The following is a 27,711-nucleotide window of genomic DNA, read 5'->3' as shown; positions in this document are numbered from 1 at the left end:
GCATGTGTAACTGAGCAGCCGACTCCTACCAGACTGAGTAGACATGGGCAGAAATTGGTGAGCTGTCCTCTCAGCAGAGGCACTATCAGGTGCCCACTTCTCTTCTACTCACTCACTGGTTCCCATGGAAGAAACATACAGAGATTCCATGCATTTGCTTTCTGTTCTGTTACATTGTTTCAAAAGGACTTCGGGTTCAAATTCTATTAGAGAAAGTCTGGATAGCAGGATTCCCCAGACCTCATTCCAGAAGGAACCACTTCAACAACATATTTGTGTTGGAATGCACTTGTCTGCACTAGCAGCAATAGTCATTTGGGAGTCATTCACGGTGGCATGAATGACTCATCAGGGCCCTAAAGGCCTAGCAAGAGCAGTCCCTGCAGTCAAGCTCTGTGTGAGGTGAGGGGCTTATATTTGAAATTGCATTGGATAAACAACATATTTTAAAAGATGAATTTTTGTTGAGGTGAGGTGGTATCAAAAGATCATATTCGGGCATCCCAGCCTAACAGTCACCACCACAAGCTGTCAAGTCTGAACTTCAACAGAAGCAGTGAGAGGGACTTCATTGTAGGGAGGAAAAGAGAGAAAGGCTTGCACAGGGATTACTGTCCCTCTGTCAGTTGCTTCAGTGAGACCTTGGGCAACTACCTTAGCAGTCTGTGCTGCCATCTGTCAAACAGGAGAAAGAAAGAGACTATTTCAAGCAGGCATCAAGTTGCTTAGTGCATTAGTGTTTATAGACTGCTTTGAGACATATGGATGCGGGGATAAAACCCAAAACTTGGGGGAGAGTGGGCAAGTCAAGGACTAAAATTTGGAGGCATCAACTTCAAAGGTGTTCTTCAGGGTTCAATTTGAGAATCATTTTGGTTCAATATATTTATCAACATTCTGGATGCAGGAGTTGATTGCATCATTAGCAAGTCTGCTGATGGTAGCAAACTGGGAGGTACTGTTGGCTCTTGAGGGACAAGAGGCCTTGCAGAAGAATCTACATGGACTGTAGCATTGGGTTACTATTAATGTGATAAAATTTGACAAGACAAAATGCTGGATTCTGCATATAGGACAGAATAACAGTGGGCACAAGATTGAGAGAGGAGTGACTTGAGAGCAGCCCTGCAGACAGGAACCTGGGGGTGCTGGTCAGTGGCAGGCCTCAGCATGGGGCAGCAGTGTGCCCCAACAGCCCAGAGGGCAAACAACATCCTGGGGTGCATCAAACACAGCATCACCAGCTGCTCAACAGTGGTGATTACCCTGCCTTATTCAGCAAACAGTGGGCACAAGATTGAGAGAGGAGTGACTTGAGAGCAGCCCTGCAGACAGGAACCTGGGGGTGCTGGTCAGTGGCAGGCCTCAGCATGGGGCAGCAGTGTGCCCCAACAGCCCAGAGGGCAAACAACATCCTGGGGTGCATCAAACACAGCATCACCAGCTGCTCAACAGTGGTGATTACCCTGCCTTATTCAGCACTGGTACAGCCTCACCTTGAATAAACAGTTCTGACACAGCATCACCAGCTGCTCAACAGTGGTGATTACCCTGCCTTATTCAGCACTGGTACAGCCTCACCTTGAATATTGTGAACAGTTCTGGGCCTCTTAATATAAGAAGGAAGGGAATGTCCTTGCATGTATCCAGAGGAGGACAGCAAAGCTGGTGAAGAGTCTGGAAGGAATGCCCTGTGAAGAGTGGCTGAAGACTTTGGACTTGTCTAATTTGGAAAGGAGAAGGCTGAGGTGTGACCTGATTGTGCTCTACAGTTTCCCAAGGAGGCAAAGTGAAGAGGCAGGTGCTTAGCTCCACTCCTGGGGTTCCAGAGACAGGACATGTGTGAGTGGTTCACAGCTGCGCCAGGGGAGGTTTAGACTGGACATCAGGAAACATTTCTATACCGAGAGAGTTCTCAAACCCTGGAACAGGCTTCCTAGAGAAGTGGTCTATGTCCCAAGCCTGACAGAGTTTAAAAGACCTTTGGACAATGCCCTTAATAACAGCTTGGTCAGTCCTGAATTGGTCAGGCAGTTGGAATAGTCTATTCTAAACAGCAGAGTGCACAGGCCACAAAAGCACAAAACAAGTATTTCAAGTTTTTTGTGCCAGTTTAGAACTCTGGGACAAGAAGTTTCTTCTAGACAAGTAGGCCTGGATGACTTAACTTCCCCAGATGACTCAGAAACTCTGACGAATGTATAATACCACCAGTGGTATTTTCATGTTTTGTACTTGGCTTCCTTCTCCACCCACCTCTTTGAAAAGGATTGATTTGCTGCTACATTTCACTACAAATGCATCCCTTTTCACTGCTGGTGCCAACCAAGTCCCTCAAACAAGGCTGTTGCATTTGACCTTCAGAATCCATGAGTCAAACAGTACGGTGTGACCAACTCACAGTCTGCCATTCATGGGCACATCAGTGATGAGGTTACCCAGACTGCCAGCCAGCCATATAACTGCAGCATCCTAAATAGCTTTCAAATCAAATCAAGGGTAGTAATGTATTGGTGACTTGAGAGAGAAAAGCCTTTTTTCTCTGAACAACTCTCTCTGAAATTAAGACCTTCTGATTTCAATTTCATGTCCTCTGCTGCTGCTAAAATGAAGCTGCTAAAAGAATAGATGATGTGCAGCAATGTCCTTTTGGGGCTAAACAAAACTTCAAAATAAAGAGATAGAAGGCCTTGGCACAGCTCATTCCTTGGACACCCTAAAATATGAGAGCATTTTCCTTTGTCCATTTTCTCCCATCTCAGAAAACATCTGACTCAGTCAGGGAGATGCTACTGCACAGACTTATTTCCTTGCTGCAGGCCAAACAGGCCCTTGACAGAAATGACAGGAATACACACTTTTGCACTGTCAATCAATACTGCAGTGAGTGTGCTTTTGTAAGCAATGTGAAAATCATATGGGCACACATGAACATGAGTGCAAGAGGGTAGAAATCAGATGGCCACACCATATAAACAGTGAAGTTGTAAGTTGGATCCTGGCTCTATACCTCTGCTATAAAGAAAAACACTTGTAAACTATATATAATATGCTAAGAAGAGTTAGGAGGGAGAGGTCCTTTAATTTCCTCACACATGCCTTTTCAGCGTGCAACTACTCTACCAGAAAGATTTTGCTTATATGATTCCTTGGGTTTTTTTTAACATAGATACACAAGCACACACAAAACAGTTACCAGAGAAATGCTTAAAACAGGACTAGCACACACACATCCATATTCACCTGTTGCATTTATGCAGTTTGCTATAGCTGCAGTTTTACTGCAAGGGGCATTCGGGCCTAACAGAGACGTAGGTGGACATGTAGACAGAAAGATGAACTCACCCAGAAACAATATCGAGAATGGATACCCTTCTGAACAACCCAGGAATTAATTTTCATGCCTGGATTAGTAGACAGTTTCATGCACAGCAGCGAATGACAGACATGCAGGCTGGAAAATATTCTTTGCAGTCTCATTTTGGCTTGACATGAAAGGGGAAAACAAATCAAAAAGATACATCATAATAAAAACTTGCTAGAAACCTCCTCAGGCAAGGAATATAGCAAGGAATAAAAGCTTTGATGGCATTTAGACTCCTGGCCACACAAATCTCTTCTAAAATAAAGCAGTCTCTACAATAGACAGATCAGACAATGACAGATCAGTAGTTATAAGTTCATGATCTTTCAGATGAGACATAAAACCGGGTCGTGACCTTGTGTGATCATTAAAGATCTCATAACGCTTTTTGCAAAAAGAGGTTTCTTAATCCCACTGGTCTGGAAACAATCCAATTTAGGTAACTACCTAAATCAATCTTACAGATTCATCTAAATACAGTACTCTGTTCTCCAGGCTACAATAGTGTGTGACATTTCTGTGTGCTCTAATACATGACTCAAAGAGTCCTCCCTATCTCAGCATTAGGTGAAGTGATCTTTGTATGTGCACTCACTGCCACTCCTGCATGGGGGTTATGAACCTTAACGTGTGCTAAGGAACTTGGAGATGCATAGTGCAAAGGATAAGAAATTTATTATGGTGTTCATCACAGTTCAGTTTCCATGAAACCCACTCCATATTGTAGCAGCTAGAAATTAGAGCTTCCCAAATTTTGAGACCTAGCAAATAAATGACAAATGCAGAAGAGCAAAATGCTTATGCCTGTGCCACTGAATAAGCCCTGGGGAACACCACTAGTGACCAGTTGCCAACTGGATTTAGCTCCATTCACCACAACTCTCTGGGCCCAGCCATCCAGCCAGTTTTTTGTTCATTGAAAACTCTACCCGTCCAAGCCAAGAGCAGACAGTTTTTCTAGAAGCATGCTGTGGGAGGCAGTGTCAAATGCCTTCCTGAAGTCCAGATAGGCTAATATGCAGGTGATTACAGAGTGGTTCTCACCTGCATTTTGCCAAAGCAGAACATCCAAGTTTTCTTCACCAGGAAAGTCTACTGGGTTACCATTTTCCTAATCTTCACAGACTATTTGCCTAAACAGTTTGACTGCCTAATGAAAAGCCAAACACAGCTTATGAAAAAGGATCCAAGGAAAAGTTGTTTCTCATGGCAAAAATTGCTTCTTTGGTAATTCTGCAGAATAAGAGCACACAACAGGTTTTTAATACATGCAACTTTCTGGTAAAACATTGTGCACTGGAGTCAAGAGAACACAACCTCCCCAGTAGGACTCTCATGTTCCCTCTTTCCTGTGCATCTCGTATTGTGGAAAAGCTGGCAAGCCAAAAAGGCACCGGTAAAGTTTAGTTTAAGTATGCAATAAGGAGACTGTGGGAACATTCTCCAGGTACCGATTTTGTACAATTTGTTGGAACAGTGTGTATTTAACAAATAGAAGCCTGAACTAAACCATGAACTACATTTATCACACTCTAAGAACCTTTTTTCTATCATGATTAATTCTTCACAAATAATCTGTTGAGGATGAACCAGAAAATAAGAATTCTATTTTGACATCATTGTATTTAAGTTCACTTCAGTAAATTGGGAAAATCTTTCACATTAGAAGTGCTGTTAGCTCAGCAATTGGGATCTCACACATAATGAGAGATTACCTTAACCTCATGCTATTGGTCTTTCTGAGATGCATCACATTTTTTCTGTAGTTTAGACCAGAAACTGTATTCTGGAAAATCATTAAATGGTTTGGGTTGAAAGAGACCTTAAATACCATCTAGTTCCATGGGCCGGGACACCTTCCACTAGACCAAGTTGCCCAAATCGCCATCCTGCCTGGCCATGAATATTTCTAGGGATGGGGCATCCACAACTTCTCTGAGCAACCTGTTCCAGTGCCTCACCACCCTCACAGTCCTAACCTATACCCACTCTCTTTCAGTTTAAAGCCATTGTCCCTTGTCCTGTCACTACATGCCCTTGTAAAAGTCCCTTTGCAGCTTTCTTGTTGGCTCCCTTTAGGTACTCTAGAAGGCTGCTGGAAGGTCTCCCTGAAGCCTTCACTTCTCCAGGCTGAACAACAACAATTCTCTCAGCCTGTCTTCACAGGAAAGGTGCTCCATCCCTCTGATCATCTTCGTGGCCTCCTCTGGACTTTCTCCAACAGGTCTATGTCCTTCCTGTGCTGGGGATCCCAGAGATGAATGCAGTATTCCAGGTGGGATCTCTCCAGAGTGAAGCTGAAGGGCATAATCCCCTCCCTTGACCCACTGGCTACATTGCTTTAGATGGAGCCTAGGATACAGTTTGCTTTCCGGACTGCGAGCGCACATTGGCAGGTCATGTGCAGCTTTTCATACACCAACACTGCCAAGTCCTTCTCCTCAGGGCTGCTCTCAACCTATTCTCTGCCCAGCCTGTATTTGTAGTTGGGATTGCCCCAACCCGTGCGCAGAATCTTGCACTTGGCCTTGTTGAACTTCATGAGATTTGCATGGGCCCACCTCTCAAGCCTGTCAAGGTCCCTATGGATGGCATCCCTTCCCTCTAGTCTGTCAACGACATCACCCAGTGTGGTGCTGTCAGCAAACTTGTACCACTGTCCATGTCACTGACAAACATGTTAAATAGCTCCAGTCCCAATACCAACCCCAGAGAAACACCACTCGTCACTGTCTCCACTTGTACAGCGAGCCATTAACTGCAACTTTGACTATGACCATCCAGACAATTCCTTATCCACCAAGTGGTACATCCATCAAATCCATGCCTCTCCAGTTTAGAGACAAGGATGTCATGCTGGTCAGTGTCAAATGCTTTGGACAAATCCAGGTAGATGATGTCTGTTGTCTTTTCCCTTATCCACCAATGCTGTAACCACATCATAGGCCTCCAGACTTGTCGGGCACAACTTGCCCTTAGTGAAGCCATTTTGACTGTCATCAATCACCCCTTTATATTCTATGTGCCTTAACATTGTTTCCAGGAGGACCTGTTCCTGACAAGGGTTTAGGTTGACTAGAAAATGGCATTTTTTGTTTAAATAAAAGTCAAGAATTCCATGCTAGCTGTAGACTTACTGCTTCTTTTTTCCACCTGCAGCTCAGTATAGGAATCACCAAAATAAATAACTACAAGAAGCAAAGATTGCTGGTTCCAAAGGGAAGTTAAGTTGCAAAATTGAGAATACTTTCCTAGTCTCAAGAGTATCTAGGTAGCAGAAAAGACTCATACAAGAAGACAATTGATTACCTCCAAAGCAGTATTGGAAATTACATACTAACTCTAGAGGAGCTCCACAAAATGCACATAGGCACCTGCTAACTTTTCCAATAGTACAATACTTGACCTTCATGGCATCAGTGCACGCTGAGAATGAAAACCTTTGACTCTCATTGCACAGGAGTAGTTACTTATAGTCACTGCTGAATAAAAATACCCAAAGTTCTGCATCCTAATTTTAACTCACAAATTGTCCTGTTACAAAAAAAAATAAGCCCACCCCCTCTCTAAAACAAAACCAAAAAGAAAAGAAAATTGAGCTTCAGAGAAGGCTATAAAATACAAAACCTGCTGATAAGAGCTCATTGCAAAGAAGCATGGTCAGCAAGCCCACACTCTCCTCCATAAATATTTCAAGTGTTCACAGAACAGTACCAAAGAGAGAAAGACACTAAAAAGTGTATTTTACATCCCCTTTCCTCCCACTTCTTTTAACAGTGGACAGACAGGAGGAAAGCAATAGCAGCGCCTGCCCAAATAATTTCATCGATCCAAACCTGATCAATCTAACAGCAGACAGTACCAAAAGGAACAAAAATGAGCCACCATCTGTGGTGTCTTCTGGGTGGCAGCATGACTAACATTTTCTGAGTGAGCTGACACTCACATCAGAGACAAGAGATGCATGATGGTTTAGAGAAACTTTTGTATGATTCTAAATTTGTTTTTTATAATCTATATTGAAAGATACATTGATGCTAGGAGTAGCAACCTGCTTTTTGTGAAAGATGCTAACATACCTTCACAGCTGCACAGCACACTTGTGTGGCTGTCATTGTATAATCAGTGTGGCACAATCCAATGCCCCTCCAAAACTACAGTTCACTGCTAACAACATGATACCTGAAGTTAATTCAGAGCTCTTTGCTCTTCCTCCGGCTCTGAAGATATCAAAGAGCCAGCCTGAACATGCATTGTGCTGAAACTTGCTAACAAAAGCCCACATTCACTGAGGAAGCCTGGAATATTGTTTTGGAGATGTGCTTGTTAATTTTATGAGGCAAAAATTTACCATGGTGGAAGCAGTAACAGTACAAAGTCACTTGATATACAGGTGTCAGTCTCCCTTTCAGGAGACAGATCCAATAAATTAATTGCTAAAGTGTCATCAAATATCTAACAGATCAGACCCAAATGGTGCGATGTGCTTACACCACCTACACCACAGACCATCTGAGTCTTAAAAGTAACGTTACAGTCTACTTTGCACTAAGATTTCCAAATGGGCATGTTGTGCATGTTATTTATGGAGATCTGCCCAGACCTTCGGATGAACACCCCAAGAGACGGGAGCTTCCACCTCAAATTCAGCAGAGACATCTCAGTTCTCCAGTTTAACTGTTGAATTACTGGTATCTTCTGCAAACAGCCAAAAGAGTGAGAAAAGCTAACAGAGAACTTACTGTGATGCTGGAAAATTGAAAATAGAAAGGCAAACAGAGACGTGGAGGGAAGGACAGTCCAGTGTAGGACAACAGGGACAGAGAGGAAAACACGAAGGGAGTACCAGGGAAGAGAGGGGAAACCACAAAGTTTATCTCAACCTGAGACCCAGAGGAAAGCTGAGCCACCTACTAAGCTCACCAGCTCACTCAAACCTTCCCTTTGTCACTTCCCAAAGCTTCAGACTGGCCACTATGGCCAGGGAATGAGGCCGTGCTGCCATGGGACCTCCAGCATCTGTGCTCCCACTCCACTGTTCCCTCAGCTACCGCCAGGATTGGGCTTCTCCTGCCTCCTGTTTTCCTCAGGGCCCCACGAACCACCCCAAAGCGAGGCCTCACCAAGGGCAGGACAAGTACAAGGCTGAGGACTCAGGCAACCCTCTCTCCCTCCTTGGGGGAAGCGTGAGGCAGCTCACTGCAACCACCTCAGCCAGGCAAAAGCCTTGAGCCAAAAGGAACATGTCAGCCCCATACCCAGCACACGAAACACATGGTTTAATGCTACCAGCCTGGTCTGTGACCTCAACAGCCACCCAGCACTCCAGAGAAGCAGAACAAGTGGATGGAACACGGTATTCACTGCCTGTCACTGCTGCTGGCCCCTCCACATGCTCCCTGGGGGCTGGACACAGGTGTCCCCTGTTACCCACCCAGCCCCACAGCTGCTGCCCATCAGCACAGGCTCCCAGCACCCAGACTGTTCCACGAAGTCTCCTTCCAGCTTTAGTCATCAACTCAGATTTTAGCATACTTTCACCTATGTAGCTGTGCTTTGACATCAATGGTATTTCTACATCCCTTGACCCTCTTTGTTGTAGACAGAACAAGCTGCTGCTTTGTAACAAGCATTGACATCACTGGTCTGGTTTGTCATCCATGTCAGATTAGGGCGGGAGGACACAGAGGGTAGATGCTGCTACCCTTCCTCATATGCCTTAGACTTTGATATGATGTCCATACATAGTACTTTCTGGAACATCCATTGCCCTGACCAGATTTATGAGCCAGTTGTTCAATGAAGCATTGCAGAAAAGTTGCCCAGGGGGCATTGCTCTGGTCTCTAGAGCTGCAGGTGTCTGCCAGTACCTGCTAACTATGGCCCAACAGAAAGCAAAGAACTGGACCCGAAGATGGGCCAGGTGTTGTTCTGTCTAAAATGCCCTTTGTTAGTAACCTGCACACAGCTGTTGCTTGGGTCAGGGTTGGCTGGAGACTCATGACACTGCTGGTACAGCATCTGGTCCTTTAGCACAGTATGACCTCAATCAGATTGAACTGGAGCTCTTTGTGCCCAGGCTGACCAGAAAACTACATACTGCGTTTTTTCAGCAGCTGTTTTGGAAGTCAAGATTATCACTAAAAAAAGGGAGGGAGGGAGGGGAACACACTGTGGCCGTTTTGCTCCTGCTTACAAACCACCACTTATCATGCAAAACACAACAGTTCTGAGAGCATGGCTTCATTGCACATTGTCCATTCAAATGGAGAGGGGAAGCCAGTTTTTCAAAACTAGGGCAAAGGCCAGTAAATGACCATAAAGTTATTTAAACTACAGCTATCAGAGGGCCAGTTTTGTGAGTGGAGAGCTTACATGCTCTTCTGTAAACTGAGGGGAGTAAACATGTTTTGCCTCCCAAACACAATGGAGGCAGCATAACTTCATCAATGAGATTTTCGAAGAGAACTTTGCAGAACTAGGAAGTAGCAAAAGCAGTGATTAACATGCCTTTCTGCTCTACTGTCTGACACCAAATGAAATGTGTTTGTCTGACCCGCAGTATATTTATAAACCCACATCTTATGGCTTGTTCTATCTGTCCATTACTTCATCAGCAAAAGGGGTTCAGGGTTTGCCTGGTATTAAGTGGCCAGACAGAATACATTAGTCTAGAAAGGGATTATTAAATTCCACTGTCAAACTAAAGTAGTCAATAAATACAGTGGAATGCAAATGCTTTAGATATATAATGCTTCATATGTACTGTTAATGCCATACAGTGTGGTTTCAGTCCCGTTTTGATTTCTTCCTTGCCTAACTTACTTTCTTCTGACAGGCTTTGTCCTGACTCAGTGTGTAGTACTGCCAGCTACTGAGTTGCCTACATTTTTTTTGTTTGAACTGTCCCTACTCAGCAAAGTGAGCCAAGTCACCACATAGGGATCCTAAACCCAGCAAATTCAAACCACTCACACAGTAGAAAGGTCACATGTCAAGTCCACTTCTTCTGGGCAGAAAAGGATATGCTTGCAAGCTGAAGGGAAGACTCTCTCTACCCTTCCAAAATACAAATAAAGATTCAGTAGAACGCAGAAAACTGCCACCATGAAAGTTATGGGATACAAAACTGATAGCCCCACCATCTTACCTGCTATCTCAATAGCAATACTAGAAGAATTATCTTCAAATCATCCCAATCCAATCAACTGTTTGTTTTTAAAGCCACATTGCTGCTGCCTTCCAGCACAGCCCATTTCTACCAATAAAGATTCCACTGCTATCCACATGGGACAACATCAGTAACACAGATGAAACCAAGCATTTTCTAGCTGCAAAGGACCAGAAGATTGGGCAAGGGAGGAGGTGTTTCTAAGAATTAAAAGACAGGCAGGGATTTTTTTATTTGGTTGCTGTTGCTGGTTTTGTTGACTTCTGATGAGAGTTATGAGAAAACATATGCTATTCTGTTAGAACCACTTCAACTCCAGAAACCTATTTGTGGGTCTTATTTCAGCAGAATTTTCTTCTTAAACGAATCTTAAGCTTTCAATAAGGACTTAAGAAGTGACATCAATTTTTTTGGGACTGTTTTAATTCTCTTCATCTGCTCACTTACCCTGATCAGGATTAAACCAGATTAACAGCACTGGCATGCTTTGGTCCTGCCTCAGACTGCATTCAGTTTAAAGCTTACATTCACTCTACCATGATCTTTCCAAAATGCTCCTGCTGGCAAAGCACTGAATGATTCTTAGCAACCAATCACATAAAATGTTTTTCCACATTTTCTCCAAAAGTATATGCAAAAATAAAAAACGCAGAAAATTCAAACTGTGTTTAAGGGTTGGTTGGTTTTTGGCTTTTCTTTTCAAGTTTCAATCACACTGAAGCTGAGAAAATGTGTGTTTAAACTAGACAAAGCAATGCCCTCTAGTGTTCTGTGGAGAAATCTGGTGCAAAGCTGACAAAAGCCATAAAAAAAATTCAAGTTTAGGATTGCTGAACCATCTCAAGCACAGTCAAGATTTTGAAAGCTTTCAGCTCACATCCAGCATCATGAGAATGTTCTGCACATGACTGTGGCCTATAGAATTGTTTGGGATGCTTTATTTTCCTTCCCTCCATTGCTGATGCTTGCATCAGAATTTCAAGTAGTAACTATGACCAGTTTTTGACTATCTTCCCACCTGTAGCATGTGACAAACCACAATACCTACCCTGAACCTTCCCCAAGTCACACAGCATTTGGTACGCTGTGTTAGTGTCCCACCACACAAGTAGGATGTTGTCTTTGGCTTGAGTTTTCTCACAGAGCCCCAAAGCAGCAGCATTCCCAACATAGTGATAAACTGGAAACAGAACTATCCAAATTCAAGAAAGATGTAAATAAAGGAGAGCATTCTCATAGCTAAAAAAAACCCTGCAGAGCTATCAAAATATTTATTTACACCCTGTACACATTACAAAACTCAATTTTGCATCACACAAAAGACTGGAAGAGCTTTTATAACTGGAGGTCTGAAAAGCAAAAGGCAAAGTCCGTGATGAAGGCTCTTAAATGGGCAGCTAGGATTCCTTAAATTTTACCATTTGTTGCTCTTGTAAGACAATTGCTGAGCTCTCACCACCTAGATACATTAGAAACTTGAATGCCTTTAATTAAGCTTTTAATCAGACCAACTACTTTTAAAATAATTAACAGCAACAACAAAGTACCTTGTTGACCACTGTATTTCTGTTACTTTACATGCCATCGATCTGCAGCAGAAACCACAGATCAAAAGCTGCAACAAAAGGGAAGAAAAAAATAAGAGAGACTGAAAGGAAACACCAGTTCTGCCTATCTCATATCTGAAATAAGCGGGGAAAGACAAAACTGTATTTTCTGACAACCTAAGCGGGACTGGTGTACTTAGAAAACTGCCAATACAAAGACAGCACCACAGTCACAAATGCCCTAAGCCCTATGTGATTACGTAGGAATTTGAGGGGGCAGCAACACTTGACTGTCAAGTGAAAAAAAAGATACTTTATTATGGTTGGACATGATGATCTTAAAGGTCTTTTCCAAACTAAATGATTCTTTGATTCCATAAAGTTGCTATCTGGACTTTGTTTCCTGTCTGAATAAATTCAATAATTACTAGCAGGCTTATTAAGAGTGTTTCACATTCCTACTGGGACACTCACTGCAGCAAGGTTAATACAGGCATGGCTTCTTTGGAGGGAAGTGGTAAAGACAGGAGCTTAGGTCTTCAGACTAGGCATCACCCTGCACCTTCCAGAGGAATTTATTCATAAGAACAAAACAACAGAAATACTTTTATGAACAAAACTTGTTCAAGATAAGTTCTCCAAACAGCAGCTTGCCAGAGTGACTGTAGTTCTACAAAAATTACTAGATATAAAGAAAACATCGAGTGAGACCATACCTAGAATAAATTCTCAACTTGATCTAGCACTTGTGACGAGCCTTTTAGGGCTTTGTATTTGCAGCCCTTGTGTCTGAGGCTGCAATACAGAATTTGGATGCAGAAGTGGGATCAAATTAGACATTTTCAAAATTAGGTTTGAGCTAGAAAACTCTACTTCAAAATTCAAATTGCATTCTCCTCAGAGGAGAATCAATACATATTTTAGCTAAACAGACACTTTTTGTTTTCCTGTAATGCGGAGTGGTTACTGCCAGGTATCCTGCCCTGCAAAGAAATTAAGTTTTGATCTTTTTATACATGTAACCAAATTAAGAGAGAAAAGAAAGCACTTTATAGACTATCCAAAACACAGCCAAGGGAGGATATGTACAATGTTTGTACCATTGTACTAGGTAGGAACTAATATTTCTTAGAGGTCTGACACAATACATTTGCCCTACTGATTGTGTGCACAGAACACTATCCTGTAGAAACTGCTTGTATATACACTCTTTTTTAAAAAGAGCTCTCAGGGTCAGCTTCTTCCCTTCTATATTGTCATTCTATTTGCAGGGGAGTGTGGAGAAAGGACCATTCAAAATTCAGGGTACAAAAAAACCAAGGGAAAGATCTGGGGAACACAGACTTCACCTTGAGAACCCCCAGTTTCCAGTCTGACTGAAAAGAATAGCTATTCCACTTCCTTTGGTTTATTCAACAGTCCAGTGCCTCTCAGACACAATCTCACCTTCTTTGGCAAGCAGAACAACTTGAAAGAGAATAGAGGAAAATGCTCCAACATTCATCACAAAGAGACCACACACATACTGTCATATCTCGACAAGATGTGTATGGTTCCACAGGGCTGGGAGCATTCTACTGGTGCTTCACTTGGCAGAGATGCCAAGAGTGTCCAGGTAAGACACTAAAAACATCTGAACTGCAAGTAGTTTCATCAGTGAAGTATAAACTGAGGTCTTCCATTCTTCACCATGGCCCTTTCTTGCACAAGTGTTTTGCTATGAGTCTAGCACTGGTATGTCCTCCTTATTTTCTTTCTGTGTCACAATCTGCAGGTATTTCAGTCGCATGGGAGGGAGCTCCTCATAAAGGTCAAATCCCAAAGGGCTCTCTGCATTCAGCAGTCTGTAGTACAGCAGGTGCTTTTTCAAATTCTGAAGAAAGAAATGGCAACCATTAAGCATGTCTGAAAGGAATCTAATCTTCTCCACTCTGTCTTCACAACAGTGACCTGCAGATACACAATTCCATCATGCCCAACATATTTAACTACATCTTCAATAGAAGAGCTATCAAAGGCAAGTTTCATCCAATAAAATGGACTTCTGATTTGCATCAGAATTCCTCTTTTGAACACAACTCCACTGTCTTCTCAACAGTTCCTCACATTGACTTCTTGCCAGAAGCTCAACTTGAACGGGATCTAAAAATTTACCCTGGACACTAATCATAGAGGACCAAGTGACCCAGCTCTGTCACACAAATGACAGACATTGTCAGGTTCCTTGAGAAAAAGAGAAACCTTACATTTGTTTTGTTCTTTTCAGGGGAGGCATCCAACAAAGAGCTAAGGGAGATCACTGCTGGCCACCTATTCATGGTTGGGCTAGGACCTCTAACTATCCAGACATAATGCTGCTTGGACAAGTGGCATGGAAATACGGTACAGGAGATTCACCTAGGTTCCAACAGGCTCAGTGTTTTGAGTTCAATTACTACAAGAACTGGGTAACAATATTTACAACCATCACAGGCCAAAACCCTGCTGCTAATCTCCTCTCACTCCCAAATTAGCAAGGTAGTTAAACACAAATTTCAAAATCTGGATACAAGTAAGAGTACAGTGTATGGAGAACATATTTTCCAGTGGCACAAACTGAATCTTACAGATCCTACCTCATCCACCAACAGCCACGTCTTCCGCAGCATGCTTTTCCGAGCAGCATCAGTCTCCTGGGAACAAAACACATACCTTCCTTAATATGGTGCAGTAATACCTTTGCCCATGGGCATACAGCGCTCCAGGATGATTTGCTTGTTATGATGATGAGCAGCTTATTCCAGCAGAAAGTGCTTGAGACAGCTATCCCTTGGACCCTGCCTCTCTCTTCATTGCCCTGGTCTGAATCTCAGCTGACTTCTCAACCTTCAGGTAGAACTGTAGATCCGAGGTGAAGTGTTGTTAGCACAACTAATTGCTGGAGGCCCCAAGGCCACAGGAGGGTTTCTGCTTGGTTACCCAAGCAAAGTGAAAGGAAAGAGCACTTTGCACCTTAAGATGGCCCAAGCAGAGCCCAAATCCATTACAAGCTCTCTGCCTGATCAGCTTCCTCATCATTTCTGCTTTATTCTTCACCCCATACCACAGCCCACATAGCTGATGACTTTCAAAGATTTAAGTAGGATTGGCTACCAGTAATGCAAGTGCTTTAGTGTATAATGAACAAAAGCTGCTGCCTCATCCATGGATTCTCAAACAGCTGACCAGTCCTCAACACACTTGCTTACAACTTTTTTTTTCAAGTCCCAAGGTCAGTGATTCACCACAAGCCACACTGAACCCTTCAGAGGAGCAGGTGCAAACCCCAAAAGATTCCAGCTCTGAAGTTTCACGATTCATTACCTACCTGTGTTGTGCTTTCTTGGGAGAAAATAAAGCTGTTCACATGAGCCACAGCCACCACATAAAGAACAGGGCACCAGGTGTGGCGCAGTGCACCAGTGACCAGTGTTCGGAAGTAGAGTCGCAGGAGGTTCAGGTTATCCTCAGGAGGGGAAGTGTATCGCTCAAGAGGCACAGGAAACTGCAACAAACCCATCCAGCAGAAACATTACCATTTTTGTAAGGGTCTAAGTAGTGAGGGGAAGTTCATGACTTCAAGGGTGCCCTTCCCCAGCTGTTTGTGCATGCTCACCTATACAATGTGATGTACCCTGGTGGCATGACCCCCACTTGCAGCAGAGCTGCTCTTGCCCACACTGACTGATGTGACAGGCATTTGACAAAGTGTTTTCAAAAACTCTTCAGCTTTATCAAGAGATGTTTCATGGCTCCTATTACTGCTGCTGATTTTAGGCACAGGTAAGACGACTGATTTCAGAGTAAGAAGACACAGTATATTCAACCACACAGCTAAAATTTCTCTCTTGTGATTTGCTCATTCAAAAGAAATGCAGTCCTGCACTTGACAGACCACATTTTCTTGCTGGGTTACCCAGCAGAGCACAACTCAGGTATAACTAAATGTGGAAACATGGTTGAGAAAATGACTGTTTGTCTATGCACTGGGCAAGGAAAAGGTTCTCACCAATGTGTGAAATACTTAAGGGAAAGGTAATTGCTGGCAGAACATAGGGTGTGACTAGCCCTTCATACATACAGCTTATACATTAGAAAAAGATTCTCAATCGTTAGACCAAGTAGGGTGTGGGACAGTTTCAACTGAAGACTGAGCAATGTCACAGTTCCTGCCCTCCACATACACACACTATCTGCTCTCAAAACAAAGTTCAACAGGTGTCTGAGAATGATTATTTGACAGGGGCCTGCACCTACAGGTGCTGGACTCTGTTCTTCAAACTTACAGTCAATCAAGCTGTTTAGAAAAAGAAAAGAGAACAACAAAAAAATGTATACACTGCTGTCACAGCCTTAAATCAAAAATAACATTGTTCTCCGTTCTTATTCTATTTTATATTCCATGAGTTGGACTCTCTTCAGGGAGAATGAAAAAAATCTAAGGAAAGAAAGCATGATTATTCTAGTGGAATAGAGGAATAAGGAAGACAGGGAAGTGATGGGATGCCCAAATCAAGGTTGGAGAACCACAGGCAAGAGCCAAATAACCCAGAACTTATGCTGTGACAGGCAACTACTATAAGCCAGCCTTACATGCTGTAACGGCACTCCCAGCGCCCGCAGGATATTTGTGTGCTCCCCAAAAACAGAGAGACGCAGATGAACACTGAAACGCTTCTGTAGAGGTAGAAGAACAAAGACTCCAAAGAGGGGATCTCCAAAGGAGACACCTTCAAACTGCTCCAGGAGACTTATATAGAGATCATGAAAGGATGCCAAACCAGGGAGAGGAGCATCCAAATTCAGCGAGTCCAGGGCCTTGGGCTGGCAATACACAGAGAGAAGGGCAGCTGTGTAGTGGTGAATTGGTGCTTCTAGAAAGAGGTCACTGCCTGTGAGGAAGACACACATAAGCCGTGCAAGCTTGGCAGCAGTAGGGGTGCTCTGAAGGGTTTTAGCACGCCAAGTTTCTAGCAACAAGACCCACTGCAGGTTCCAGGTCACAGTGTTGACAAGATCAAGTGGGAGAGAGTTCAGTATAGCCCCACAGGTCTCTGCATTAGTCACTTTGTTGTAGAGGCGGATGAGCGGAAAGAATGGCCAGTCTGAAGGCAGGATGGGTCCTTTGACCTCAGGAAGCAGCATGGACTGGATGAGGTAATTCCGCCCTTGGTAGGATGCTTGGGAACGTGTAAGGGTAGGCTGCAAGTGGACAAAATGAGAAAGGTAGCAGGAACGAATGACAGGCAGATTCTGGTATGACTCTCTCAGCAGGGCACCACGAGAAACCTTTGAAAAAACTGCTGCCGCAGTGCCAGGCTGTGCCAGTTTGGCACTGGTACCCAGATGTAGGATATCAGAGAAGTCAGCTGCTTCTGGCCCTCCAGCTTTCCCTTCACTGTAAGATAAAGACCAGCATCACTTTAAGAAACAAACTAACAAACCACCACAGAAACTAATCTCTACAATTTTCTTGTATCAGGGAGAACAGTATATGCACAGCATGTGCAACACTTTCTACAGCATTCAGCTATACTAATACAGAGCACCTGTAAAGCACCAGCAATCCTGGTATTTACAGGAAATTCACAGAACTATATTTGGAGTTACCAACACTAAGGCCTTGCCATGAAAAACCTCCACACAATGCCAGCAGTCTGGTATGGAAGCTGAAACTCCTTGTCCAAAAAGGCAATCTACTTACTTACACAGATGTCAGGGTGCTGAAATTAAATACTCCATATCATATAAGGTCAACATGAATCTGTAAGACAATTCTCAAAACAGCAGCTTTGCAGCTGGCAGTGGCAAGGTCCAGGGAACCATACAGACTGGTACAACTGTGTGTGGAGAGTGTTTGTCAAATCCATATGCCAATGATCTCAGACTAAAAACTGACCATTTTGTTAACAAAAAAAAAAAAAGGCAACAAAAAAACCCCCTTGGTTCGACAGAGGATGCTCCATGGCTAATTTCAAAGATGCTGTGATGAACAAGATCAGCTGCTACCATGCTCTTGGCCAGACATGGGAGGCTTCACATTTGAGATGCTCATGATTTCTTCCAGTGCAAGGTGGAAGAAATCACATTTGGTTGAATCAGCAAAAATTTGCATAAGAACTTGTATAATAAGGGTTTGGGGAAGATTCATTAAGCTTTTCAGGCTGTGTCAAATTTCAGTTTATTTTCTAGACTTGCTACTCTCAGGACGGCAGATGCTGGGCTTTAGTGAGAATTAGTTCTATCAGCAATCACAAGAGCCTTGTCACAGAAGAAAATAAACTGGTCACATTTCTCAACATTGGTACATCAGACAGAAATCTGCAACAACAGTGCTTGTTTGATTAGAAGGCTCCATGACTGCAGAAATTATGAAAAAATTGCAGTGTCAACGTGATTTTAACATTTTGCCCAAGTTTTCCCATGTACCGGACTAGAGAAATTAAAAATGCAAAGCTTACGGAAGAAACTCTGGATTAAAGGCAAGATCCAGTAGGAGCTCATGAGCCAGATGCTCACTCCCTGGCAACAGACGGCTTAGCAATGCCATGGCAACACAGTGATGGAGTGAGGCATGCTGCATGTAATCCGGACAAGTGCCTGCCTGTACAGGAAACAAAACAGATAAAGCACTATATCATTTGTCAACAAGACAATCAACAAGGACAGGAGGGTCAACCAAGACATAGATCTTGCTGGAAAGCAAAAGACTGAGGCAGACTGCAAGAGCTGTCAGCATTCGTACTGAGGGATCTTCCTGTGTCCCCTGACTGCCTTAGATAATCAGACATCTTTTTTAGCAGCACACTTGAAACCTTTGTTCTCACTCTATCACAAAGACAGGCAAAAATACAATTTTGCCATCCAAAGTATTTTGCAACTAAATCCTCACATCAGTAACTGTAAAGATGTTATTTGCTGATGGGGCATAAAAGACAGCTGAACAGCCACCAGACCTAAATCTGATACAAGAAACAACACAGATGTGAAAACCAGTTGTCAGCGAAGTCAGGTGAAAGAATGAAAGGACTAATAACGATACCATTTTCCGAGCCAATGCTAACACGAAGTACTGCAGATGATACTCATGGCGCAGGATCCATGCAGATGAGGGAGTTACAGAAGGAGGTCCAGTCTGCCAGCTTTGATGCAGATAATCCTTCAAGCCTCTGAAGACCAGCACAGAACTGTACTATAAAAGAATCACAAGGGGAGGCAAATACTATTAAGACAGTTTGTGCTTGGACGAAAGTAAAACACAGCCCTCTCCAAGGCCTACCCCATACCTTCTCATATGAGAATTCCTGTTGGCTACTCCAAAACAGGTATTTAAAAACCACCTGATAAATATCTGCTTTTCTGCTTCAGGGCTCATCCATGATGACCATCCCCATCACAGGTAACCAATTGACACTGCCTACATTATCCATAGTGCTTTGTAAGGCAGAAGGCTGACTTAGAATCTTTTTCCCTCATCTGGCTAGATGCTTACATTAGTAACCTGCTTATATTAGTAACCTACTGCTTATATTAGTAAGCAGTCAGCTAATTCAACACAAGGTGACAGAGGAAGGCTTTAAAAAAGCTTATGCTAGGTACTCCATCTCTATACAGCTCAGACTTTTCTTCTTCAGAGTCTGCAATCTTCCGTGACTCACTCATTCTAAAAATTCAGAACAACCTGAAGTAGGAAGGAACCTCTTCAGTCACTGTAACACTCATTCTCTTGTTTAATATTACCCCTTTTTTCTTTGTTATATATGCTCCAACCATGCCCTTCCTACACTGACACTCTAGTTATCTATTTTGCTTAGCCAAAGAACAGTTATTCACCTCTTCTCAGCATTCTTTATAAAGCCACCCTTTAAGCATCACCTGCTCTCTAATTCCAGCTTCCTGGTGTCAACTGGATATTGGAATCCAAAGGCAAGACATTTTTCAGACCCTCAGCCCACCTGTTCTGAAAATGGAATTATTTCTCTCTGTCGTACTTTGGCATTTTTTAAATAAAAAAGCACACTAGTTTTTTAACAGTCCGTCTAACATCTCTTTTAATCCTGGGAAGATACAAAGAGTAACCTCTCTCACAAGTATATCATCATTCACCTAAAATTTACAGTGAAAATGTCTATTCTCACCTTGCTGGTCAGACCCTTGTGAATGTGAGTGATGCTATTGATGAGAAACAGGAGGGCAGTCAGGAAGGGGAAAGGTGACTTAGAGCCAACCAGGCTCAAAGGAGGTTTGCCTCCAGTGCAACTCAGAGATGCGATGCTGAAGACAGATTCTGGTGCTGGGGAACATGACAGAGGGTTGCACAAAGCAGAACATGGCCTGTGTGAACAAATAAAGAGAGAAGAGTCAGGTTGAAAGCATTCATACTTGTGAGGAATTATCTTGTAGAAATGGTACTATCTATCTGAGCTGTACCACATCGCAGTAAAATGGAAGACCTGAGGACTGTGCCAGATAAAACTAGTATCATGCCTGGTCATGTGAGCACTACTGCCATACAAGCTAATGCCAGTGAGCTGTCATGAATTCTAATCTTCAGCTAAATTGGTCATGATAATCAGAAATACTGATGCAGTGATGCATCTCCGACATCAAACATTTGACAGCATTGGACCTTTGATTTTTAAAAACTCACCACATTTCCCCACATACATATGCAAACCAGGCTAATAAAACTGCACACCCACTCAAGACATTTCAATAATAACCTTATAGGCAAAGCCAAAAAGCCAGAATATCTCCAAAATTGACATTGCAAAAATGCTGTCCCTTATGTACTCATGAAATGCGTATTTTTTAATTCTATTCAGGAAGAACCTAGCTTTAATGTACATGAACATGACCATGCAAAACACTCTTGGCACATGTGTGTTCTCTCCACAGGCAAAACCAGAACTTTTCACACCAGCAGTGTTTGTGGGGCCCACACTAGATAAACCATGTCTGTACAGACAAGACCACTACAAGGAAGAGTGACCACAAGCATGCTGCTCAACAGTAATAGGGCAATAGGGAAACCCTGTCAAAGACCCATATCATTACTCTGTGACAGAAAACTAATTGTTTAAATGCACTGCACTTTCTACCACTGGCATTACATGTAGAATATGTATGAACACATCTGGGGTTCACAGAGTACACTGAGCTCCTGGCCCTAATCTGCCCAGAAAGTTTAGACAAAATTGAAAGTATTAAGGCAGAGATTAGCTGGTCTTCATTTTTACCATTCAATGTTAAGAACACTCAAGGAGAATTCTTGTTGATGGGCTTTTATAGCCTGCCCAAACCCATTGTTTTCAGACCTCAAGGACAGGCAGAAAAGGACCTAACGAGTGCTCTTGTGTTGAAAAGCTTTAGTGCCAAGAGCTTCAGACCTCAGTCTCAGTCATAAAAGAATACAATGTTTGGTGACCATATAAATACCACTTAAAACCAAAAATTTCAAGTGCCCCTTGTATCAGATGTTCTCAGAAGCAGACAGGTGTCTCCCTGACTACAAGTTAGGTCTTTTCAGTACACCTCATCCAGAGGACTGATCACAGCCTAGTAAGGAGGTTCTCCCTACAGCAGAAAGACAGAATATCTGCAATGCTTAACTGTTCTCAGACTCAGAGCTTATGTTATCCATATGTCTGAAAGAAGAGTTTGCTATCTGGCCTTTCACTTTTCTGCAGGAGCTAAAAGACATGAATCTAGTTAAAATATTTGATATAAGCAGCATCACAGAGAGCACATGAATGGTACACATGCACACACACACACTCACCACCTCATGTTAGAGGGACTTGACTAATGTTACTTTCTATTTTTTTAAACCAGTGAAACCAAATAATCAAAGCCAAGAGTGACTAAAATCAATCTGAAATTGATATGAAAAACACAGCCACAAGGTAAAGCAGAGATGTAGCAGCACCAGTAGAAAAGGAGGAACTGGAAAACCTCTGTGAGGTGAAGATAAAGGAGAGAGAAGATAAAGCTGAGTGTAGACAGAGTCCTACTGCACTCTAATTCACATATCTGGGGCAAAAGAAATAGGAGCTGGGAGAACTGTCATACAGTACAGTATAGAAATGAGGCTCTCTTAGCTCTGGTAGCAGCATCTTAGCAGTGAAATGGTTTTACCTGAGCAAATCCCACATGCTGTGTATGGCTGGCTGGCTGAGCAGGGGCTGCAGCACCTCAGATGTTAAATGTTCCAGTTCCTCTAAGCAGTCAATTGGGTTGACTGTTGGCTGCAAAAGACATGAAGAAAGACAGGAAAAGATGGTGAATGAAAACAGCATTCCAGTGAGGGTAAAAAGACATTGATTTAATTGCTTTCTCTGTGTTTATTGTATTTTTTGCCGGACCACAGCACCTTAACAGTGGTACTGCTCTAGGCTGGAGCTGGCATCACTGGTCGTAGTGTGGAAGCCAAGAGCTGGCATCCAAAGGTGTTCTCACACTCAAGTATTAAAATGCATCGCAGAGATTCTTAATTACCAAATACCTGGAAGAAAGGTATGGGATGCTTGGGACCAAGATTCCCTAAATGAAAACTTGGCTAAACCCTCCTCCCCACACCATCTATCTCTTTCTATTTAACTTGAAGATGGCACAGAGGTGATCAGAACTACCTTGAGAAATCTGAGTGACACCATGAAGGGCTCCAAAAAAGAAAAAAATACAAAAAAAAAAAAAAAATTCACAAAAAAAAAAAACAACCCCCAAAAAACCACAAGTGTGATTGACCTACCCATCAAAGCATGACTGTGAATGAACACTGTACAGAGGAGGACTTGTGGCTTTTAGAGAACCATCAAAATTGTTCTGACCCTAGTGAGCAATATTCCAGGTTGAAGGAACATGCTGACAAATTTAAATGCTCTTTGCCTTCATTAGAATGCTGATTTGGGATAAAGAAACACTTATTTCCACTACATAAAATCTGATTTTCCCCCAGGTGAAATCCCCCTCCAGAAATCAGTAAAACCTATGTGAAGATGTTTAGTTCTGAGTAATCTACCAAGAATATTCCAAGAAGGTACCAGTACACACTAATTCATTCAAAGATTATCTAACCACAAGTGGATAACTGAACTTTATTTTAACTGGAAATTAAAAAACCCAGCACACACAGTTCAAGGACTTAAGTTTTGTCAGCCACTCTTCTGGGACATCTGTAAAGGTTAGAAGTACATATTACTCTTGGTTATCCTGGTTCTCTCATTCTCAGGACATAATGACAGCATGTGAAGGGTACTACCAACTTCTGGGGCACTGAAGACATCTTTGAGAGATACTGGCAGTTTCTACCCAGCCACACCTAATAGTGGCTTTTGGCAAGTTTACCTCCCTCCACACCTTGAAGACAGCTATCCCAGGTTAGAACTCAGGCACAGCAGTTGGGCAGTAAAGAGGAAAATTCCATTTGTCTTTAGAATATGAATCTTTAAGGTAGCTAAAGCAGAAGACATTATTCTTTAACAGCATCACACTGATGTGTCACCTTCAGAAAACTCACTTTAAAAGATGGTCACATACTGCAACTATAACTATGTTACAGAATTTGACCTTCAATATCAGTAGGGTAACAAATAAATTTATCTTTATTGTTTCCTATCTAAAGTTCATATGGCATGACCCTTTAATGCTCAGTCTGCCAGCCAGATGACTACAGTGTAAAGTGTCCACATGTAAGCACTCAGACCAAAGCAAATGCAAAAATGCATGACTTGATTTATTCTACTAGGAAAAAGGACTGCCAAACTAAATTAGGTTGTATCTGCTTCATGTTCTGGATATCTGCAGTAAATCAGAACAGTCACAGCATGACTACATACCTTGATTGAGACTCTGATCCCAAAGGAAGAAAGAAAGGAAGACAGGTATTTGGCACTGCTAATGTACAGGGTCAGCAGACTTATGTGACCCTAAATGCCACATAGCCTAGATACAGGCTGTGGTAAAAAAAATCTAGTCATCAGCCAGATGCCTGTCTTCAGCACTGCCTATAAAGTTCAGATTTTCAAAGGTAATACACAAGCTGATGCTGATGAGATGAGAAGCCGTGTATTTTCAGCCTTACCTGTTGGCTGTAAGCACTGTAATAAACTCCCAAGTAAAGCACACAAGTTGTGGTCAGAGGCTGGAGAGTTTGCCAAGTCTCTGTTTGGGATATCTCCTGGAGGATTTTTTTCAGACTCGTCTCAAGGAAGGGCTGTAAGCCTGACACTTGATTCCATGCTACTGGAGGAGGTGGAATCTGTTCACTATCTTCTGAGCTATTACTGCAACACAACAGAAGAATCACACAGGATAGCAAATAATCTCAGAAACAACTTTCTCTCCAAAACATCAATTTTAAGACAAGATTTTCAATTCCATGTAGTCCTGTGTGCTTTTAGGGGGAAGAGGAGGGAGGAGGGAGTGTGAGAGGCTGTGTGGTTCTTGGCTGCTGGCTGGGGTTAAACCATAACAAGTCCAGAAGGCAATCCTCAACAACAGCAACTAGGGGGGAAAAAAAAGTCTTTGCATACTCTCACAGACCAGACCAAATCAATCTAGGCAGAAAGGATAAATGCAGAATCTACTTATAAAAACTTAAATTTCTCCTCCTGCACTACTGTCCCTGAGCTATGCTCTAGCTGTACCAGACATGCTATCTCAGTACTCAGCTTTAGTTAAAGTTTCTTGCTTTCCACCAGAAAAAGTCCCTGTTCCTTCAGGAAATCCTACGGCTCTGACGTCTATCAAAGTCAACCACCTCTTAATCCTGTTCCATCTTTGTCTCTGCAGAGAGGTTGCTTCCTCTAAACCTCAGGAAGGTTACTTTCTTTACCCCCAAGGGAAGGTCAAAGGAGCATTCTAGCTCCTTTCAGCAGGGCATTTGCCTAACATTGCCCTTTGCCTCTTACCATGCTAGCTGTCAGTCCAGACACTCAATCTGCTATTGAGTCAGAGGAACACACCCCACCATGCAGGTATTCACATGTGGGACAGTAAACCATTGAAAATGAGGGGGAAAAGAAAGGTGATAGCCAGGCCTCCAAACCAAATAAAGGGAAGACAGGGTGACAATTACATGCACAGAACTGGTGAGAGAGGGCCTACCTGCTCAGCTTGGCCTGCAGCTCTGCCGTGCAGCCTGCTGTTTGTGTCACATGTGTCAGCAGAGTAACTACTGCTGCAGCTCGCTGGACAGACAACTCCATCGTAGGGCTCTTCCCACGGCAAGTGCTGAGTAACTTGGGCAGGGACTGCAGTATCCTCACCAGCACAGGGTAGAGATCACTATAGTATGAATCACAGAATAGATGAATTTGGAAAGGGTCTCTGGATGTCATCTGTACTTCAACTCCCTGTTCAAGCCAGGTCAGCTAGAGCAAGATTGCCCAGAAATACATCTAGTAGGATTCTGAATATCTTCAACGATGAAGAGTCCACTATCTTGCTGTGCAACATGCTCCATGGTTTGACCGCTTTTAAAAAAATCTTTTCTTACACTTAAGTGAAATTTCCTGTATTTCCAATTGTGTCCATTGCTTTTTGTACTTTCACTTCATACCACTGGAAGAGCCTGGCTTTATTTTCTTTACACTCTCCCACCACTTATTTATAAAGACTGCTAAAATGAGATTATGAGAATCATAATCACCACCACAATAACAAAAATAAACAGACCTGGAAAAAAGATGACAAAGGAAGAATACTGCACTTACAAATTCATTTGAATGGGACCTACCTAATATTCTGTCTCCAAGCACTGATTATCTCTTGGAAAAACTACTTTAATTTTATTCTTGCTAGGGAATAGTTCTCAAACTCTCAGCCACAGTATCCTCAGTGATAATCTTGAAACTTGAAGGAAATCTTCTGATTCCTCCCACAACATTATTTACAGGACTAAACTACTACATACAGTTTAGTCTTTTTAACTAACCTGATTGTGCCAGAGAACATAAAATATTGTCATGGATGAGAATCTCCCTTTTGAAACTCAGTACTGCCCACCCTTTTACACCTCTTCAGAGCAATTCCATAACCATCTCTCTCCTTCCACTTCAGTGCAATTACAAAAAGAAGATTCAATGCTTGAGCTAGGTCAGACTTATGCCAGTGCAGACCTTGGCAGTCAAGCACAAGTACTTGTACTCAACTGAAAGTCAATGCAGTTTGTCTGCATCGGTCTGCCTCACTGAGCATGCAAGCTGGTGACTGCTGTCCACAGACTGCCCTTAGATCAATCAGATTCAATCCCAGGTGTGCTGTAAACTATGTGCCTTGATGTCACGCAAGCACACATTATTCATGCCTTCAAGGGGAAAAGATGTAGCCCTAAAAAATTACAGTGCTCTCCCATAGCATAAAGGAGAATCAACAAAATATCAGTGCTTAAACACCGGAGGTAATGAAAAACTAGAAAAAGACAATACTCAACACAAATGCCTTTAGAAACTGAGTTTTACCGCAGGAGGTGAGAGGATGTGAGATAAGACACCCCAAAGGGTATAGACACTGTGCCTGGAGATCTCTCTATTTGCCCTTCTGGAACAAGATGTCCATTTTCTCTATTGTGCCCTCCAGCCCCATTTCTCCAGCTTTGGGCTGTACCTGTAGAGATCACAGGCCTGGCCGTAGCCTGCAGCCACAGCCCACAGCCGGAAGGCTTCGGTGCTTAGCTTGATGGCTTCTTCCCTTGGCAGAAGCAGATCCAGTGGGTCTTCAGCTATAAATCGACTTAATCGACTTTTCATTTCAAATCTGTTAAGCTGTAACACAAGCCAAAAAAAAAAACAAAAAAAAACCAAAAAACAAAAAGACTGAACAACAAAAAAGTCAAAAAGATATGGGCTTGCATGCATCATTACCTCATTACTCTAACACACAAAAAAGCTTCAGATTTCAATTCAGCTCATTCTATGCTTCTCTTGCACTGTTCAAATCTGTTTTCATTTTGTGTAATCTTAAAGAGCATACTACAAAGGATAAGCAAACGGTCAATGGCTATTAACAGAGAAGTATTTCTGGAAGGGATGCCTAGGGGTTACCTAATCCATTCCTAACACAAAACAACCACACCTAAATCTTTTCTGACAGAGGTTTGTCAAGCCCACACACTCTTATTTTGGATGCTCTCTGCAGCACTTAACTGATTTTTTTTAAAAAAAGATAATTACCTTCTTTAAATAGTCATAAATAGCACTCCATTAGTCAAGATTACATGTAAAGATAATACCGTATGAAAAACACTGTGTACAGAAGTACTGAAGTGATGCTGACATTCTTTTTGGGAGGTCACACTAAATGGCTTTCAGAGGTTCTCTACCCTAAATCTTTCTATGATTCTGTGTTTATTTTGTAAAATGGGCACCTCCTGCCTATCATCTTCATAAGGTTATAGAATTTTGATGCCTTGGAAATGTTCTGAGGTTATTTTAGTATGAATTAAGCATGACATGACTCATTTGCAGTTCTCTAGAAATGATTTTTATCCTCCCCTACAACTGGATATTTTTACTTAACCATAAAAAAGAGCTTCTCTTTCCTTCTCCCCCACACACAAAATCTTGTGTGTGCTCTGTCTAAACAAAGATCATATTACAGATAATTTAAAA

At 42.5% G+C, this 27,711-nt stretch overlaps 1 protein-coding gene across 1 annotated transcript in view; it reads right to left on the bottom strand.

Annotated features, from left to right (window-relative positions):
• Nucleotides 1-13,538: 13,538 nt before the first annotated feature.
• Nucleotides 13,539-27,711, bottom strand: part of RPAP1 (RNA polymerase II associated protein 1) — a 34,586-nt gene continuing 20,413 nt past the window's right edge. Inside the window, exons 14-24 of the mRNA XM_009075594.1 lie at nucleotides 26,708-26,865; nucleotides 25,208-25,387; nucleotides 24,183-24,384; nucleotides 22,238-22,347; nucleotides 20,239-20,434; nucleotides 19,143-19,292; nucleotides 18,562-18,704; nucleotides 16,694-17,498; nucleotides 15,429-15,605; nucleotides 14,698-14,754; nucleotides 13,539-13,955 (exon numbers count right to left, since the gene is read on the bottom strand). Coding sequence (XP_009073842.1) covers nucleotides 13,800-13,955; nucleotides 14,698-14,754; nucleotides 15,429-15,605; nucleotides 16,694-17,498; nucleotides 18,562-18,704; nucleotides 19,143-19,292; nucleotides 20,239-20,434; nucleotides 22,238-22,347; nucleotides 24,183-24,384; nucleotides 25,208-25,387; nucleotides 26,708-26,865 — 2,334 coding nt within the window. The 3' untranslated portion in view covers nucleotides 13,539-13,799. The remainder of the gene's footprint in view (nucleotides 13,956-14,697; nucleotides 14,755-15,428; nucleotides 15,606-16,693; nucleotides 17,499-18,561; nucleotides 18,705-19,142; nucleotides 19,293-20,238; nucleotides 20,435-22,237; nucleotides 22,348-24,182; nucleotides 24,385-25,207; nucleotides 25,388-26,707; nucleotides 26,866-27,711) is intronic.

Source organism: Acanthisitta chloris, unplaced genomic scaffold (genome assembly GCF_000695815.1).
Source record: "Acanthisitta chloris isolate BGI_N310 unplaced genomic scaffold, ASM69581v1 scaffold2015, whole genome shotgun sequence".
NCBI classification, from domain to species: Eukaryota; Metazoa; Chordata; class Aves; order Passeriformes; family Acanthisittidae; genus Acanthisitta; species Acanthisitta chloris.
This window is presented reverse-complemented; position numbering and strand designations above follow the sequence as displayed.